The following is a 19,287-nucleotide window of genomic DNA, read 5'->3' on the forward strand; positions in this document are numbered from 1 at the left end:
GCTCTGAAGAGAGTAGAACAATGGTCTTGAGGAACCCCAGAGGGAGGACCCCAACCGCCGGAAGGGGTTGGTAGGGGAGTCGTATGCTGCCCATGAGCCGCAGACAGATTTGAACCAGAGCTCGATTAAGAATGTTGACGGTTCAGATATGGTTGTTGGAGTATTCATTGCTTTATAGCATGATGAGCGCCGTCTGTAGAGCGCGATGGTTTGATCCTCGGTTTCTTCGGGGGTCTTCGGCGTTGGGTCTTGGGGGAGTAGTATGAGAGGCATGTTGTTTGAAGGCGTCGTATTGTCGGCGGCGTTAGGTGATGTCAATATTGAACGCCCCCGAGAGGTGTTGCATGGCTGGGCGCAATTCGTAGCTGCAATGGCTGTGCTCTTGATGTCCTTGTCTTCTTGACACACGAGACTTGAGTCGGAAGGCAAATATGCAGGAACCGATGATACTGTAGCAGGACTTGAAGCTTGTTGTGAAGTAGTAGACGACCGTCTGCTCTGCGGTGGAGATACCGTCACATCAGAACCACGACGCTGAACCGACTCAGACGCAGCAAAGATGAGTTGATTGAAACCAGGAGGATCACTCGTCTTGTCCTTTCTTCGCTCATATTTGGTGGACCACTTGAGAGTTTGCTGATACCCCGGACAACTAATCTTCCTCGCAATACAATTATTACAGCTAGGCTTGCTCTCGTCACACTTGAGCTACAACATCACAAGCGTTAGTGAGAAATAGGGTAAGCTGCTGCTGCTCCCGGATATTCTTACCCTTTTGCTCTTGCAGGCCCTGCAGCCAGAGCGGGACTTTGCTTGACCCTTCATAATCGACTGCCATTACATGAGGGAAAAAGAGAGAGCTCCACGAGGTTTGCTACGTAAAAGAGTTAAGAGCTGTTTGACCAGCTGCCTCTTGGCGTGTATCCACCCCCGGATTTCGAAGCCTGGCATGTCCCGAGGAGCCAATAGGAGGGGAACCGTTGGCGATGGAGATCAGCGTAGCTCGTGAGAATGAAGCTATACCCGAACAAGATAAAAAGTCCCTGCTGCTATCTATGGGACGGGCGGGGTTGTCTATCTCGCTGATAGGAATGCAGTGATCATGAGGACACTGAGATAGGACCTTGATAACTGATTGTTACGCGTTGAGTTGGTCATGGCGTGCCGAGATACCTCGAACGGTAAAGTTAACCTCTCCCTTCTTGGCTCACAGCTATGATACTAATGATAGTGACCAAACTGTCGGATATCGGATGGGCTTATCTTGGCACACCCAATTCGTAGGCGTCAACAGTCAACTAATGCAACCTAACAGCACGTGGTAGTCTCGAGTCCCATCATTGCGCCACAAGAAATCAAGACTTAGATGTCTGCAATCATTGGTGCCTCCGTATCTGAAAATGGCAATATTTTAGTTCTTTTGTAACAAGAAATATACATTACAATGATGACCGGTCCGTATACTCCAGTCTATTTTCCACACCCTCAATATCGTATCAATCCAAAACCCACCACTCAAGAAAATATGTAGAAGATAAATGTAGAGGTTATTTACCAGCCTCAGTGTGTACCCCGACCACCAACATCGTCACCATCCTTCTCGTTAACACCCCTGACAACTTCACGCGTCTTACCCCACTTGAAGTCATCAGAGTGAAACAGAGAATAAACCAGAATGATAATGTTCATAAAAGGCGACGTGAAGAGATGCATGACATAGCCTACAAAGTACTGCGCGCGCTCAAGGTTGTTGCGAGGCAGCCAGAAGCCAATGCAAAAAGAGTAAAGCTGCAAAAAAAGAGACGTTAGCCAAGCTTTCTTGGCGTGAGATTTGCTGCAGGGGTAAGTAAGAGTGTGACTTTGACTTACATAGCGGAAGAATAATACGCAGATGAGACCGAGGAACACGGGGTCTTGCATCACTTCGCTGCCTCGTTTGGCGAAGACGATGAGGAGTTCGACAAAGGCGGCGATGATGAATGGGGTGATTGCCCAGGTTATGACGGCAATGAGACTCTGCAGACGTTCGATGAGGATGATGCCGGGGCGGAAGATCATGACGAATTCGTTGGAGATACTACCCAACGCCCAACGCTTGCGCTGTGAGAGAAAGACTTTCCAGTCTTGGGGGACGATTGTCATGGCTTTGGCGCGTAGGGCTTGTGCAGTTTGTTTGCCGGGGAAGAGACTGAAGATGATGGAGGCGTGAATACTGTCTTCAGAATAGTTACCCATGATGTGCTGCGTCATGATATCATTTGGCTTAGGACAGTAACCAAAGCGCTCGCGAAGAACAGCATCGCCAAAAGTAGCTTCATCAACACGAATGAGTTGACAGCATCCAGGAAGACAATTGACTTTTCCAGTGATGCGAGACTGAAACATGCGTCGAAGGCCTTGGGTTTGTGAATACTCAACAGATTGGTACAACGACCAGTATCCCCAATTGTGGCCGTCAAAGTCGACGCAGACATGGCCACATACGCCGACGAGCTTCGGGTTCTTGCGAATCTCCTTGATCATCTCCCAGATACAGTATTCATCAAACACAGTATCGGCATCCATACCACAGAGGTATGTGATGTCATCAAGACCAGCGTTGATGAAGTTGTTGCCGATGTATTCAAACAGCTCATTGTTGAACATGGTGACGATATTCTCAGAGCGTTGCTTGAAGTGGTAGATAAGAGAGCGCGCGAAGCAGAGACTGTCGCGTTTGCCCTGGTTGTACCGCTTTCCGACGAAGACATACGGAATGCCTTTGTAGAAACCAGTTTGTGTCTTGACAGGCATGAATAATCCATCTCGAGCACGATATCCATTTTCAAAGGTCCGAGAGGGACCAGGCTCGAGTATATCTTGGAGGAGATAATCCTGCGTAGTCTTCTCCATACCTGGACCACGAACATTTCCATCAACAACGATGAAGATAACACGAGGATGATTGTCGATATTCTTCTGCGCAATAAGCGAATCAAGAGATCTCGTCAACTCCTCATACGTCTCATTATAGCACGGCAGAAGCAACACCATCTTCTCCGGCTCAGCAGGAACATTCTCATCTCTCTTCCACCATCCCAAAAGCACATGGGTAATAAACCAATGAAGAATAATGCAAATACACATAAACGACTGAAGAACGGTATTGGAGCTCAAAAGCACGAGGAAGAAGTAGTACACTTGGTAGTATTTCCAACCGACGTAGATGAGAGCGCCGTTGATGGAAGCGAGACCGATGATGAGACTCCATTTTTGAAGACGGAGCATACTCTTGGACATCTTTTTGAGTTCTTCGTCTGAGTCCCAGCGGAGTTTGGCTTCTTCTTGCATGATGGACGATGTGAAGGAGAGGTTCGATTCGTTGCCGTTGTTGGTGAGCCAGGAGGCGTGGGTTACGCTTGACATTGGAGTTTGGGCACCGGGATGGAAGCCGCCGTTAATGCCTCGGATAACGGACTGTAGCCTGTTAGGGTGATCCAGGAATCATATGTTATGGGACTTACTGAATCCCTGGAGATTGTTCCGCTTGGCCTGAGGGGGATCTGGCCGTGGGATGTTGAAGGCCCGGGTCCACCACCATATGGCAGAGCAGGCATCTTTCCCTTGTTGAAAGACATTGGATTACCTGTCTCCGAAGAGGATGATTCTCTGGCGGAACCTGCAGGTACGAGGTTGGCCATTGCGATTGTTGACTTGTAGCCGTTCGATTGGGATCTGCCCACCAAACAGTTTAGCACATAAATGAGATGCAAGCACCATAATACTTACAGTTCCAGAGAATACTAATCACGGACCTGGAGCCGAGTTTTGCGGAGCAAGGCAACAAGAGTAGCGAGTGACGAAAGCGAGTGACAAGGTCAAAGACCCGATGAAAGAACACCCTTCCAACAGAACCCAAAAGCGAGTGATGAGTCTATCTCCTATCGAACAGAAACTAACATCTAAAGTCGGGGGTTATTGAAGCTATAGCAAGATCTTTCCAGTACAAAAAAACACTAGTCCCCAAACAACAAATATTACCAAAGGCCTCACACTGCCGTCCAGCCTCACCGTTGATCCTCACGAGCCTAACACGACAGCACACGAGAGAGGGGTGGCGCGGGATCTCCGCTGACCAATGCTTCTTCATCACGGGAAAACCAAGTTTTACAAAAATTGGAAAAATAAAAAAAAAGTAATAGTCCTGAAATGGAGACCTTGCATATGCCTGTGGTGCTGGACACGGGTGAAAGTGATCAACACACGATCCTTGGATATCAGCTCGGCCCGTGGGCTATTTTTGACATGGTATGGTCTACTGAGAAGGCAAAAACGGAAATTGCTTGGTTGGTATGCAGCCAAGGCAGCGGGAGAGGACTAGAGTTGTTGGCAATTGGGTTTGTTGTGTTACGGTGAGTCTCACCCGAACCGTATGGGGCGATTATTTCGGCATGAGGCCTGTGGAATCTCGATGCGTAGATCTTTGACTTGTTGAGCTTGTTGAGATTCAATATCAGAGTGGCCTCGACGCATTGGCATGTCACTACAGGGAACAGGGTATGTATATCTGGTATTTCGGGTCTTTGCAGAGGGGATGAAGATCTAGAAGTAGAATACGAGGCTCTCAGCTTGACAGGATACGTGACAGCTCAAGACTGGCACTCCAAACCTGAGCCTGTTTCTGTAAGAAGACTATAGAACAAGGCATGAAAACTATGTAAAGAGGTATTGTTCTAACATTGAAGAGTTCCGCAGTGCCATCACGACAACTTCCCAGGTTGAAGACATAGTCTGCCTCAACACCGTTCAGAACCTTCTCCCAAAGCAACACCTGCAGTGAGATATCAAGATCCCGCTTCAAGCTTAAACTTAAGTCCACGGCCCAACCCGAACAGACACGGCCGGACCTGCAGTAGCCCACCCATCCACACCACGAAACAAACGCATTATACAAAAGCACCATTATATGCAGCCACACTCTTGCCAGCAAACTCAGCACACAATATGCAAGATGCACCGAGACGATCTCCGCGACCCGATTGCGCTACACATCCTAGTCCTTCGCCTACGTATCCCCGCCCATCACGCTAGTATCAAGAAAATACATCCCGGTCCTTCATCTACATATCCCAGTTTCTTCCCAATATCCTACCAGCATACCCCCGCCACTGACAAGATATCCCCCGTTGCGTAACTGCTTACGTCCAGTAGCATCCCGAGATGTGTAATACTCGGGATGCGGAACCCCACGCCGATCACGCTGCGCTGGTTGGTCGTTTGCAAGTTAGGCTTATCCAATAGGAGTTGGCATCCAGTATATGCAGGCCAAGGTGAGGCCGTGACGCGTTTCTTGTGGTGATACAGCGGATATAGTCCCAGACTAGTTGCATGGGTTTCTATTTCAGGAGGCTCTGCATGTTTAAATGCACGTTTGATGTTGTGGGACATCAGACTCGTAATTTCAGCAGGACTGAAAGTTTTCGCCGGGAAAAAGTTCCATGCAGCTCATGTTCAGCTGAAAGCATGTAGGATAGATTAACTCAACAAGATTGATTGCAGAAATACGGTCAATCAATACCAATTAAGCCTAAATAGCAGCTAAAGGGGTCCACACGTGGACAATTAATGATCCTGGAAGGATACAAGAAAGTAAACAAGAATATCCCGACAGTCATCACTGTCTTACCCTCTCCGCAAGCCTCTCCCGTCTGAGTCACAGCATTAACATCATATTGATGGATAAACATGCACCTCAGTTACACTCTCCAAAGCCCCCCTGGCAACCAGCTCCGCAGTGAGCAGCACTATTGCCGCTGTGTACATGTCAGTTACATCTGTTATCTTGGTCTAGGAGGGGTACTTACCAGAACCCGTACTGAGAGCAGCAAGTCTTTTCACCGTAGTTTCCGCATGATGCCCTGACACCTGGGCCACAAAGACCGTTGGTGGTGTCGTGAATGTCACTTCCGGAAGGCGTGCACGACCCAAAGTCTGCATCACAGCCTGTTCCACAGTAGCTTTCGCTCGATCCACTAGATAATGTTAGCACGCTTGAAATATTCACGAATAGAGCGGGGGAGGACGTACCAGTAGCCGTACCAGGAACAGCAGCTTCCGAAGGCTGACCCCTGACAAGTATAGCCTGTGTTGCCACCACATTGCTGGTTTGGGGAAATTACAAGACCACCAGTTGCAGTCGAGGTAGCAGTGTTTGTTGTCACCGACACGTTGGTAGGAGGGACAGTTCGGGTAGGGGTAGCCGACTCTGTCGATGTGACATCTCGGCCTCGGGAAACCGTTCGGTACCAGTTCTCCCGAGGGTCACCAAGACATTCTCCGACAGTCACAAGTCTATATCCACGATCTTGGGCAGTATCGATCATGAAAGCAGTCAAATTGTGAACAGTCTGATCATGAACATCATGTGCCAGAACAATATACTGGTTGCTGTCTGAGTTGGACGAGATTCCAGCAGAATAGCGATCCTTGGAGATTTGGATCAAAGCAGGACTATCATTTTCGTAGTCTTTCGTGTCAATGTTCTGGTCCACAACATGGTAGCCAAGTTCGGACATCTCATCGAGGCAACCAGATGCGGCGTTGCACTCGAGGTATGGCGCCCGCATGTAGGTCGGAATCCAACCAAAGAGATTGCGGAAGGCCATCTCATTGTAGATCATCTCAGATCTTCGGATAGTGCTGTTGACCTCGTTGAGATTGCGATGAGTCCAAGTGTGGCTGGCAATGTGATGGCCTGCAGAGTACATGCGTCTCATCACAGCGGGCCATGGGTTGGACGAGTCATCGATATGTCCCTTGGCCCTGTTGTTACCGGCCACAAAGAAAGTGGCATGGACATCTCTTTCATCCAAAAGATCCAATAGGTCATTGGTGTAGTCGAGAGGGCCATCATCGAATGTCAGAGCAATCACACCGGGTGTAGTGCAAGTTGTGATGACAGAGCCTATGACTATTGTAAGCATCTAATAATGCATACGACCATTAGAGTTGATGCAAAGACATACCATACGGGACATTGCCAAGCTGTGGTCGAGAAATGTCTTCCGTGCTGCTTCCACGAGGCCCGAAACTGGTCTCCATGTCAGCTTCATGTCCGTTACTGCAGTACGAGGACTTGGACGATACAAGATCTTGTCTGTAGTTCCCAAGCTTCAGATAGCACTTACAAAGTATCACACGAATCGCTGTACTCGAGCTGGCAAGCAGAACCACCACAAAAGTCTCCGGTTGTTCCGCAGAAGCCACTCTCTGAACAGCAGGATCCAGGATTGCACGAACCAATCCCAAGACCACACTCGGCACGTTTCCTCAACTTCGAATTGCGCAATGACAAAAGATCATCGGCTGCAAAGACTGGTCCAGACAGAGCGGTCCCTGCATGGAGCAGCAGGGAAGCAAGGGTGACGGGAAGGCTGGCTTTCATTTTGAACGATAGTGATGAAACGGAAGCAATATACTTGGAACGAAGGAAGGGAAAATGATGAGTTGAACGAGTGGCAATGCGAGCGGCCGATGGGTAGTTGTATGAAGCTTCGAGAGAGTTTATCTACGTGGGGCACGCGTAACTGCAGCTCCTGAGCGAGGTAAATATCCAACTTAAAATTAAGATGGTTTGGACGCCAAATTCTGCACCTTGAACACGAGAGACCGTCGGCCAAGGTGAATGTACTGACCCGGCAGCCTAGGCCTCATACCAGGTCACCTAATGGTCCACGTTGAGATCGATATAAGCCATCCCAAACAAGCCAGCCAATATCAGGTGAGGCCACTGTCTCTGATTTATTGCTTTCTTTTCGGGCAATTGCATGTCGATGGTGCTCTGATTTGACAATGTGAATGATTTGCGACTTGCAGATATTGACCCATTGATGCCACACCAGGCAGCAAGACTTGATTGCTTCTTCAGCTTTCGATATTCTCATCGACACTAATGTTGATGAGTTGGCTCTTGATTGTGATGATTCGCTGGCAAGAACTGGCAGTGTCTAGGATCTGCTATCAGCCTCGAGGCCATGGAGAAAACATTCCCAGACACCTAAAAACGCGAGTCACCTGCAGCTATCCTTGCTTTTGCAGCGCCCTCCAGTCGGATTATCCGAGTTTTTCTTGGCGCATACACTCGTATTCGTCCCATTTAAATGTCTCTCGTGCATCGTTACACAAGGTCCAGAATAGTTCAGAAGGTTGGCTGCCGATTTGAAGACGCTTGTTTGTTCGCATCCTTGTCGTGATAAAAATATGAACCACCACCGGGACACGAAACAGGGACAGTAAGCTTAATGCCCGTCGGGAAGAAACTGGCGTGTTCCGTCAGCTTGTGTAACGTCATTCAGCTCGACTCCAACAAGCCATGTCAACATCCCAGGCGAGATAGCCCTGCCAGGTTCAAGGCTGTTCCGTTTTCCGCTGTCGGGTTGATGAGAAGTTTCTGGCCCCACACAGAAGATCTATTCCTATATTGTCCTTCACCGTGTCACAGTGAATTACTGTAAGCATCTCATCTGCAATCGTCCTCAAGAGAGTGAAGTTGACCCGCCAAACGCATTAAATAATCTCATTAATACTTGTGAAGCCGTCTTGGCATCGGAGACGATACTCCACAGCCCGTAAGTTTGAGTTGAGGCTTCATCCCCTGGTTGCTCAATTATATTCTCAACGCAATAATTTCAGCGAAGCCGATCCATCAAGAATGCGTACCAGCCATTGGGCCAACAAATTGTTCAATAGATCATCACAGCCCAGTATGCTGACATATCCTTCCTTGGAAATGTATGGCGAAATGGAGTAACAGTCGACTGATCTTCAACCTCAAACATACCCTCGTCATCCTGTACAACAATTTGACTGAGCTAGGATGTTAATTCAGGCACGTCAGCTGAAATGGATGCCGTGCTTCCAGGCTAGTTGACTCCTGCATAGGATACAGGGGATGAACCAAGGCATCGGTGAGGCTGTATTGGTCCTCGCAAGTTTCCTCGAGTTGGGATAGCGGAGTGGCTGTTGCTAGTTTCAGTCTTTGTGACTTGATAATCACGTCTTGGTTGGTTCAAAGATCTTGCGTGGCCAGATGTATTCGTGCGGCAAGCTATTCAGGGGCAGTTCATGTCGCAGGCCAAGTTTCCACTTGAGGCTCGGAGTATCGTGTAAAAAAGTTCCGGTTACTGAGGCCTGACGCCGCACGGTATAGCCGTTGAATTGGAACGGAAAGGAAAAGTTCTCGATTCATCGGTCGCATTGTGAAGCCAGAAGTGTAGATGGATCGCTCGATACGAGCCCATAGTCGTCCTTGATGATACATATGCTCCCGTCGAACCCCAATGATTTCTCTGCATACTTCTCCATTTCACCCCATTCACTCGTTAATTGCCGATCGTTACCATCATGGCTCAAATTCTTGCCGAGAGCCTCCTTGTTCAGGGGCTTCCTTTTGTTAGCCATGAGCCAGAAACCAAGTCGTGGAACATTCCCAGTCGAGAATACTACGACATCACTCCTCCAAGTGAAATTTCAGAGGCAGAAGATGTCTTCAACGTGGTTTCCAAGCCCATTGATGCAAATGCTGAGCCGCTCGTGGCTGTCATAGGGGTTGGCTATGTTGGCGAGCATCTAGTCGACGTTTTCTCCAAGAATCACGATGTGCTTGGATACGATGTATCAGAAGCTCGAACTCGACAGTTGACTCAGAAGCAACCTATCGGTAGTCGTGCCAAGTTCACGTGCAAGCCTTCAGATCTTGCTGAAGTCACCCACTTTCTGATCTCAGTACCGACTCTTCTGATTGATCACAAAACGATCGACTCTTCGTATCTCCGGAGTGCATTAGGCGTGGTCAAGCTCTACGGTCGGCAAGGCGCTGTGGTAGTCGTGGAGAGTTCGGTGGCAGTGGGAATGACGCGCGCTCTTCTTGGCCCTCTCGCAAAAGAGCGTGGGTTTTTCGCGGGCATGTCGCCTGAACGTGTTGACCCTGGTCGCACCGAGCCGCCAGCTCACTCCATCCCGAAGATTGTGTCTGGACTTGACGACGTGGTTCCGGGGTCGCTTGATGCTATCATGAGGCTCTACTCGAAGAGTTTCGATCACGTTGTGCCAGTGTCGAGGCCAGAAGTGGCCGAGATGATGAAGCTGTACGAGAATTGTCAGCGTATGGTTTGCATCGCCTACGCCAACGAGATGGCGGATGCTTGTGGTGCCCATGACATCGATCCGTATGAAGTTTGTCGTGCAGCTGCCACCAAACCATTTGGCTACCTCCCGTTCTCACCAGGCCTTGGTGTTGGTGGTCATTGCATTCCCGTCAATCCATGGTATTTGCTCTCCAACAGCAAATTCCCTCTCCTGCGGGCAGCTTCTGAGAAGATGCGCGACCGTCCTTCCGAAATTGCACAGCGCGCTGTGACGCGTCTCTACAGCGTTGACAGGAACGGCCAGCGACCACGCGTTCTTGTGGTTGGTATTGGCTTCAAGCGCGGTCAGTCGCATCTTGCCAATTCCCCTGGTCTCGAATTGACAAGGCGTTTGGTCGAAACAAGCAAGGTCGATGTTGCTTGGGCTGATCCTCTCGTGTCGCAAAACGCTGTTCCTCAGATCCCGAGACTCGATGAAGCCGAATGGACTGTCGAGGCTCTCGAAAGAGACTTTGACATGATTATTGTCGCATTTCGTCAGGAAGGTCTCGATTTTGACGTATTGGAAAGTGTTCAGGGATTGATCGTGGAGCGTTGGTGTTCTTGAAAGGAGCAAAGACTGTTTTGCTCGTTCGGGGCAGTGAGCCATCCAAAAGGAACAAGCAACGTAAACGACCCACACTACTGCTTGCTCTCTTTCGTTACTGTTTCTTCAAATGGAAAGAATTTCATATGTACTTAGATATTTTATCCTTATTTAACCTTTGTTGCGCAAGGTTTGGTTAATATGCAGTAATACATTTCATCCTCTGTAGGGTAGCTCATTACATTGTCCCGTGTTCGGTGATATATGCGACTAAGTTCTGTCGGCCGGAACAAACTCTCAGTTACAAGCCTCAACTTCAGATAACACATCTAGCTCACAACTTAGAGTGATAAACGCGACAAGCTATCAGAACGAGGAATATGACGTCGAACGGTAGAGTCTTGATTAAAACATGCCTAATTTCCGAGAAAGCCCAGGTACTGTCATCGTGCTCAGGTGCCATGCTTCGCTCCTCCCTAACGTGAATGTCCTCGGATTCTCTACGTTAACTGCTTCTTGCCTGGAGCTTGACACATTCAAAGAGTAAAGGAAGGCACTTTCATGCCTTTCGACTTTTACCGACAATCGGTCTGGGATGATCTTCTTCTCCATCACAATCTTCATCACAACCACAACCATTATTCCATCATAATAACCACAGCTCTACTTAATTACACAGTATCACCATCTTCTTATCAACCATGAGTTCACCAGTCCCCATGCCAACAGCTCGCCAAGGTACGTGTGCATTTTCGGAGAATGGAAGTCTGGAGACTAACAGAAGCCAGCCGAGCTGCTTGATCGGTTCAGAGAATATTCCCGTCTCGAGCGCGAGGGCCATCCGATCGAAGCATTGAAGGCGGCCAAAGAACTAGTAAAGGAGCAAGACCTCAATCCCTACCATGCCGCAGAATTGCACTTGAAACTCGCCGATGTCCCCGAAATTGGACTTTACCATGCCTCAGAGGGCGTCAAAACTTTCACACAGCTGAAAGAAACCGATAACAGTCGAGACATTAGGTGGAAGTTGCAGGAGGCAGAAAACGCCATGCAAGAAGCGCAAACGATTGAGAAGGCTTGGTCGCAGCGTCTGGATGCAATGTAATACTTACCCTGGATTTCTTACCACTATGATCTATCGCTTGAGTTAACTCCCACGGATCCCTGCTTTCTACTTCAACAGCGATATTTCTCCACCAAGTCTAGTTGCTACTAGGTGCACCATTAGTAAACGCCACTGACAGTCTTTTATAGGACACCGGAAACCAGAGAGGCGGCTATACAAAACCGCTACAATGATTACTTTTCCAAGCATGAAAGAGACGAGTTATCCTCCAGGGGAACTGAAACAGAGAAGCCGTGCCCTCTTGAATTTGACAGCCCAGTAAAAAAGGGGAGGACCGCCGATTCGGGTGGTGAGAAGGAGGAGAAAGAGGAAAAAAAGTTGGAAGAGTATGAAGAAGCACGGAAGTTTCTTGCTTCGTGATGCGCTCTATCTCATGCTAGGACTTGGTGTATTGTGTATACTTGACCTTGACTATCATGCGTTATGGGAGAGAGAGGACTCAAAGGAAAATAGCGTAAACAAAGCGTAGTGCGGTGTCGAGATTGAGACAAGCTTTATGGTGCAAGGGAAAGATATTGTCTCCACGATGCCTTAGCAACTGTGTCTTTGTCGTCCCCATGTTATCTCCGGCCAAGATCAAGAATTGCCTGAATCGTGCTTGAGGAGCCAATTTGAGCCTTTTGATTGGTTTGGCTTTGGAGTCTAGACCACGTTGACCCTGGCTCGCATCCTTGTCAATGCTAGCCATGACCGTCGAGTCAGAAGCTGAGGCTTTGAGTTCTACGCCTTCGAGACTCTCCAGCCGTCACGTAAAGACCCAGAATGATGAAGGAAGTTGTTGATTCATTGCTGGCTTGTTGTTCGCACCACATTTTACAAGGAAGGGGCCTTGCGTTGCAGCATTCACGAAATATTCGGCGAAGATTGGATCATGCAAAGTCGTAGTCTCATTCGCTTATCTCTTCAAATTACTTCTATGTTGATTACCCCATTAAATCCTCTGTAAACTCTAAAACTTGGGCATATCATACAAGTCCTCAGGATCTGTCACTTATTAGCGTTGAACTTGTACGTGTGGAGTTTACTCACCTTTGCCCTCGTCCTGAATGTACTTCTTGACCTCCGCAACTCTGTCGTCAATCTTCTTGAGTGTCTCATCAAGCTTGGCCTTGATCTTGTCGTCTGTCTCAGCAGCACCCTTGAGCGCACGCTTAGCGACGTCGAATCGGCTGACCCAGTTGAGCAGCATCATGTCGAATGGTGTGGTGGTGCTACCCTCCTCCTTGTATCCCTCTACTGTCATGCGGTGCAGACCAGGGCGTCCAAAGAGAAGGCCCTGGAGCTCAGCAGCGTATCCGTGGTAGTTGAAGCATACAGCCTTGTCCTCCGTGAACATATCAAGGAAGTCAGCGCGGCTGAGTGCGTGGGGATGACGGGATTCCGCGGCCAGAACCATGAGATCCGTAACGTTGACGACTCGGACTCGAAGCTCAGGGATCCAGGCACGAAGAATCTCGGCAGCCTTGACAACCTCAAAGGTAACCTCAACACCAATACCGGCGATTACAACATCGGGCTCCTTGCCACTATCAATTGAAGCAAACTCCCAAATGCTTGCACCCTTTCGGCAATGCTCAGCAGCCTCGTCTGGAGACAAGAAGACACCAGTGGGCTGCTTTGAGCCGATCATAAGGTTGACATAGTTCTTGGATTTCAGGCAATGGTGGATGGTGCTAAGGAAGCAGTTGGCATCGGGAGGGAGATACACGCGTGCCGCCTCAGCCTTGAGATTGAGAACAGAGCCGATGAAAGATGGGTTCTGGTGAGAGAAGCCGTTGTGTTCTTGGCGAGCCCAGGTGCTGGTTTCGATATAGTTGATTGAGCTGAGATCACCTCGCCAGTTGGTCTCTCGCGCGATCTTGTTGAACTTGGAGTACTGCACCATCATGGTATGGATGATGCCGAGGAAAGATTCGTAGCTGGGAAACAGTGCCGTTCGGCCAGTGAGTGTGTAGCCCTGGTAACTGTTAGTATAATCGCCAACTTCAGCCCGGAATACTTGCCTGCATCCATCCTTGGCAGCAATGCTCGGAGAGGATCTCAATGACTCTGCCGCCCTGTGCGCGAGAGAACTCATCCCACTGAAAGTTCCGGCCTGTGTTGTCGAATACCGCGCTGAGCTTGTTGCTCTCCAGCTCATCTGGGGAAAAGATACGGAAGCTCTTGGGGTTCTCTTTGATGACCTGGTTCAGGAAATCACCAGTTTGCTTCATGCAGCTGTTCTGAGAAGCCTTTTCCACTGCAAAGCTCTTCCAGTCAGGAACCTGCAGCTGCTGATAAGGATCGTATGTCTTCTTGAGTTGTCCAAGCCGCTTTTCATCCTTTTGAGGAATGATCTCCAAGATACTGTCGGCAGGCTTTCCATCCTTCAGCAAGTGAGCAGTATCGTAGGTCTTGAGCCAGTCTTGCAGAATCTTGAGGTGCTCCTCATCTTTGCTGGCGTTGGGGACAGGGATCTGGTGAGAGTGGAAAGAGCCCTCAATGAACTCGCCGTCAACCTTCTTGGGACCTGTCCAGCCCTTAGGTGTTCGAAGAACAATCATGGGCCATCGAGGCTTGATAATGGGCTTTCCATCTCGGGCTGCCTTTTGGATCTTCTTGATCTCACTGACAGCCCACTCCAAAGCACCCGAGAGTTCGCTGTCGATCTCTTCAAGAGTCTCCACGATGGTTGGCTGGTATCCATAGCCGGCGAACAAACTGGATAGTTCCTTGTTGTCCATGCATCCATAAATGGTTCTTTCGCTGATCTTGAAGCCATTCACATGTAGAATGGGAATAACAGCTCCAGACTCGGCGGGATCAATGTACTTGATGGAGTGCCAAGCACTAAACAGTTAGTGAATGCCACGAAAAGATGCAAATAACTTACGCTGCAGTGGGGCCGCTCTCGGCTTCACCATCTCCAACCAGACAAGTGACAATCAAGTCCGGGTTGTCCATGACGGCACCAAATGAAACAGCTAGGGAGTAGCCTAGCTCACCACCTTCGTGGATGGAACCCGGAGTTTCGGAATTGATGTGACTGAACTGGTTAGCTTGGTCTTGTCTTGACGTTTAACACTTGTCTCACCTAGGAAAGCCTCCAGGAACCGAGAATCCGGTAATAAGATTGCGCAAGCCGTCCTTGCTAACGCCGTACTTTTGAGGGAAGAATCTTTCGAGAGATCCCTCGAGCCACAATGAGGCCAAAGCAGCAGGAGCACCATGGCCGGGGCCGATAACAAAGATGACTTCCAGATCATAATTGCGGATGAGGAGGTTCAGATGCGACCAGACGAGGATAATGCCTGGGCATGTTCCCCAGTGACCTTTGAAGCATTAGCTAGGCACCAAAGTGAGCGATGCTTACATACCCAATAATCGCGGCTTGATGTCTTCTGCCTTCAAGTCCCTCTCCAGTAAGACGTTGTCTTTCAGGAAGATCATGGCTGTCTTGGCGTTAGCCACACGCGCCGCGCTAATTAACCTCACTTACACCCTGCAATATAACATGCCGCATGCTGGAAATCATTGAGCGATTGGGCGATCTTCTTGTCCAACTGCTTCTTGGGCACCTTGAGTGCCAATTCCAGAGCCGCATCTGGAAGATGACTGTCCAGCGGAGCCGGGTTAGGGCGATCGATCACTTCACCTGGCATCTTGCGTTTTGAGATCAAATTTGGAGTTGATGGTAAGCTGAACGGAGATTCACGAAACCGAGAAAGGGAAGAGAAATGTCGGTCACATAAGGCGTGAGATTACATCGGTTGAAGAATCGGCACTTTTTTACTACACTGATCTCACTCAAGACTGTTTGATAGTGACGCGGTTTCAAGCAGGGAATGATGCTATATCGATGACGTACATTGACGTCGCTTTGACAACTGCCCCACGTAACAACTTGGATATCTGTGAAGCAGCATATCAGTAACGGATATGTCGGATATTGAAAGGAGATAAATGTTGAAGATTTTGTAAACTTTAAATTCTTAATGAGGCTTTTTGGCGTGCATGCCCGGAAATATTGAAAATCGATCCGGCTATATGGGATTGTCTTGCTTGTTGATATTCCGCTGAAGATCGATATAACCCGCCTTCTCGAAGATCCATAGAAAGACACCAATCCCTGCTAAATCCAGAATTGTAGCGGTCATCGAGCCTCAAGATTCCACATCAATTCTCCATTGCAAACCAACCTCGGCCATTTGCTGAGTTATTTCAACGACAGGTCGCAAGTGTCAGACGGATACGGAAAGTGGGGGATACAAAAACCGGAGCTTTCTTTCCTGGTGTAACAGTAAAAGCACCTCCTCCCCAAACACAGATCACGATCGCATCAGATAGGGAATTCCATATTTGCTCGTTGGAAATTCTGAGCTTCTCATAGGTCAATGGTGGTTATACCTGACGAAACATGACGACTTTTCTCAACAATTCGTCCCATCGCAACTGCCATTTTGCCCAGCCCGCGGGGAAAGATGAATCGACAAACGCATGTGTGACGTAAATCCAACGTGCTCTGAAGTCGGGCAGCTTATGGGTACGGTGACCTCAAAATATTACAAAAAGATCTTGAAACCCGGAATCCTTCGAGCCTAATCTTCAGCGAATTATTCTTTGTTTACTCAAGAATAAAGATTAGGATTCGACATGACCGACCAAGTTACCGGTGCTATCAAACACGCAGTCATGGGACACCGAAACGACAAGATCGATCAGCTCAAGGCCAACATCGTTGAGCCGAGCGAGAACACTCGAATTACCTCCGATTATGGAGTGAAGCAGAACAACACCGATCAATGGCTGCGCGTCAACAGCGAGGACCAAACTGGTCCCAGTCTTCTCGAGGATGCTTTTGGACGTGAGAAGGTATGTCACAACACAAACCTGGGACCGCTTGCGTACTGCACACCTTGCATTCTCAAATTCTAACCGCTATAAGATCCATCGCTTCGACCATGAGCGTATCCCCGAGCGCGTTGTCCACGCCCGCGGTGCAGGTGCTCACGGCACTTTCAAGCTGTTCGAGTCCGCGGAAGATGTCACCAAGGCCGGCATCTTTACCGACACCTCCAGAGAGACACCCGTCTTTGTTCGATTCTCGACTGTCCTGGGAAGTCGCGGCTCTGCTGATACTGTTCGCGATGTTCGTGGGTTTGCGGTCAAGTTTTACACACAAGAAGGTTGGTGAATCCCCTCAACGCCAAAGTCCCATGCAAGCGCTCGATCACTCCTTCCCCTTGACTTTTGGAACTCTTCATATCAACATGAACCCAAACAAATACCACCCAATTACACCGAACTCTGAGCGTGCAGCGCGAAATTTTTTGGACCTTTGAGGTTGGACCTTTGGTCGGTTGAGGGTCTATAATGGATGTAGTTGCCAACATCTAGTAGATACCCTCCCAAAAAATTTCCGCCGCCGCGGAGAGCAAAGTGTGGCGCCGCACTCACAACACCACCAGCATTCATCGTCAGATTAATTCAAAGAGCTTGAAGCTAATAGGGGTCAGGAAATTTTGACGTGGTCGGGAACAATATACCTGTTTTCTTTATCCAGGATGCAATGAAGTTTCCGGATGTGATTCATGCAGGAAAGCCTGAGCCGCACAATGAAGTTCCCCAAGCACAGTCCGCGCACAACAACTTCTGGGATTTCGTCTGGGGACACTCAGAAGCGACTCACATGTACATGTGGGCCATGTCCGACCGCGCAATTCCTCGATCCTACCGCATGATGCAAGGTTTTGGCGTCAACACCTACACTCTTATCAACGACAAGGGCGAGCGCCGATTTGTCAAGTTCCACTTCACACCTGAGCTCGGAGTCCACTCTCTGGTTTGGGATGAAGCTCTTAAGCTTGCTGGTCAGGACCCCGACTTCCACCGCAAGGACCTTCAGGAGGCCATCGAAAACGGCGCGTACCCGAAGTGGAAGTTTGGCATCCAGGTGTTGGAGGAATCCCAAGAGCACGATTTCGACTTCGATATTCTTGACGCTACTAAGGTCTGGCCGGAAGACCAGATTCCCGTCCGCTATATCGGAGAGCTGGAACTTAACCGCGTCGTCGATGAGTATTTCACCGAGACCGAGCAGGTCGCTTTCTGTACCAGCCACCTTGTGCCTGGCGTTGGTCCGTCAGACGATCCTCTGCTCCAGGGCCGAAACTTTTCTTACCAGGATACCCAGCTCAGCCGTTTGGGTACCAACTGGGAGGAGCTACCTATTAACAAGCCTGTTTGCCCAGTTATGAATTTCAACCGCGATGGTGCCATGCGACACACTATCTCCAAGGGCAAGGTCAACTACTGGCCTAACCGATACAGCCACCAGCCCCCTGCTACCGCCCAGGAGGGTGCCTACGTAGACTACCAGCAAAAGGTTGCCGGTATTAAGCAGCGGGCTCTCAGCAAGAAGTTCAAGGATCACTTCTCTCAGGCTCAGCTCTTCTACAACTCGCTTTCTGAGATTGAGAAGGCTCACATCCAGGCCGCCTTCTCTTTCGAGTTGGACCATTGCGATGAAGCTATCGTCTACGAGCGCCTGACTGAGCGTCTCGGTGTAGTTGATGGCGAGCTTGCAAACACGATCGCTGAAATGGTCGGCGGCAAGAAGCCCGTTGAGGCCAAGGCAAATCCCGGAAAGAAGGCCAAGAACTTGAGTCAGATGGACTTCCTTCCCAAGATTCCGACTATCAAGTCGCGCCGTATTGCCATCATCATCGCTGATGGTTACGATCCTGTCGCTTTTAACGCTCTTTACGGCGCTATCAAGGCTCAGAGTGCCCTTCCTTTCGTTATCGCACCTCGCCGATCTGCTATCTTCTCCGCCAACGAGGATTCATCCTCATCCAAGGGTATTGTCCCCGACCACCACCTCGAAGGTCAGCGAAGCACCATGTTTGACGCTATCTTTGTTCCCGGCGGTGAAAAGTCTATTCAGACCCTTTCCAAGAACGGTCGAGCTCTTCACTACATTCGTGAGGCTTTCGGTCACTTGAAGGCGATTGGTGGTACTGGTGAGGCCGTTGACTTGATCAACAAGGCCATCCAACTTCCTGAGGTCTCACTCTCTGAGACAGATGGCAGTGGCGTCGTCGACAGCTATGGCGTTGTGACTCTGAAGAATGCTTCGCCTGACAGCCTCAAGGAGATTGTCACCGTTGCTTCCGATGCCAAGGGCTTCCTGGAGAAGTTCGTGTACAACATCAGTCAGCACCGTAACTGGCAGCGAGAGCTGGATGGATTGAGCACTATGGTGGCATACTAATGATTTATTGAAAAGATACCAACTTATGTAACAAGCCAATTTGAATCTTCAGGTCAATACATTAATCACATGAACTCTCACTCATGCCGTGACAAACTCGAATTTGTGAAGTTGAGATACATTGTGTTGGCCAATATCACCAGCAAATAATTGTTCCAAGCCCGTGTCTGTTAAACTGCTTTTTCATATACCCAATCCT

At 49.1% G+C, this 19,287-nt stretch overlaps 6 protein-coding genes across 6 annotated transcripts; 3 read left to right on the forward strand and 3 right to left on the reverse strand.

The window, feature by feature from the left end:
* Window positions 1-1,560: 1,560 nt before the first annotated feature.
* Window positions 1,561-3,680, reverse strand: J7337_002185 (uncharacterized protein; the record flags this gene model as incomplete). The annotated part of the gene is made up of 3 exons (XM_044819918.1): window positions 1,561-1,788; window positions 1,870-3,456; window positions 3,504-3,680. The coding sequence occupies 3 exons, from the start codon at window positions 3,678-3,680 to the stop codon at window positions 1,561-1,563; spliced, it is 1,992 nt and encodes a 663-aa protein (XP_044684218.1).
* A 2,103-nt stretch (window positions 3,681-5,783) lies between these two features.
* J7337_002186 (uncharacterized protein) lies at window positions 5,784-7,080 on the reverse strand (the record flags this gene model as incomplete). The annotated part of the gene is made up of 5 exons (XM_044819919.1): window positions 5,784-5,792; window positions 5,878-6,011; window positions 6,067-6,121; window positions 6,159-6,943; window positions 7,005-7,080. 5 exons carry the CDS (start codon window positions 7,078-7,080, stop codon window positions 5,784-5,786), a joined length of 1,059 nt encoding a protein of 352 aa, XP_044684219.1.
* A 2,301-nt stretch (window positions 7,081-9,381) lies between these two features.
* J7337_002187 (uncharacterized protein) lies at window positions 9,382-10,731 on the forward strand (the record flags this gene model as incomplete). Its single annotated transcript, XM_044819920.1, has 1 exon — window positions 9,382-10,731. The coding sequence occupies one exon, from the start codon at window positions 9,382-9,384 to the stop codon at window positions 10,729-10,731; it is 1,350 nt and encodes a 449-aa protein (XP_044684220.1).
* A 680-nt stretch (window positions 10,732-11,411) lies between these two features.
* Window positions 11,412-11,815, forward strand: J7337_002188 (uncharacterized protein; the record flags this gene model as incomplete). Its single annotated transcript, XM_044819921.1, has 2 exons — window positions 11,412-11,448; window positions 11,499-11,815. 2 exons carry the CDS (start codon window positions 11,412-11,414, stop codon window positions 11,813-11,815), a joined length of 354 nt encoding a protein of 117 aa, XP_044684221.1.
* Window positions 11,816-12,785: 970 nt separating this feature from the next.
* On the reverse strand, window positions 12,786-15,477 carry J7337_002189 (uncharacterized protein; the record flags this gene model as incomplete). Its single annotated transcript, XM_044819922.1, has 7 exons — window positions 12,786-12,820; window positions 12,866-13,793; window positions 13,885-14,665; window positions 14,709-14,861; window positions 14,910-15,147; window positions 15,193-15,267; window positions 15,315-15,477. 7 exons carry the CDS (start codon window positions 15,475-15,477, stop codon window positions 12,786-12,788), a joined length of 2,373 nt encoding a protein of 790 aa, XP_044684222.1.
* Window positions 15,478-16,468: 991 nt separating this feature from the next.
* CAT1 (catalase A) lies at window positions 16,469-19,088 on the forward strand (the record flags this gene model as incomplete). Its single annotated transcript, XM_044819923.1, has 3 exons — window positions 16,469-16,687; window positions 16,761-17,001; window positions 17,413-19,088. 3 exons carry the CDS (start codon window positions 16,469-16,471, stop codon window positions 19,086-19,088), a joined length of 2,136 nt encoding a protein of 711 aa, XP_044684223.1.
* Window positions 19,089-19,287: the final 199 nt, after the last annotated feature.

This window comes from Fusarium musae, chromosome 2 (genome assembly GCF_019915245.1).
Source record: "Fusarium musae strain F31 chromosome 2, whole genome shotgun sequence".
NCBI classification, from domain to species: Eukaryota; Fungi; Ascomycota; class Sordariomycetes; order Hypocreales; family Nectriaceae; genus Fusarium; species Fusarium musae.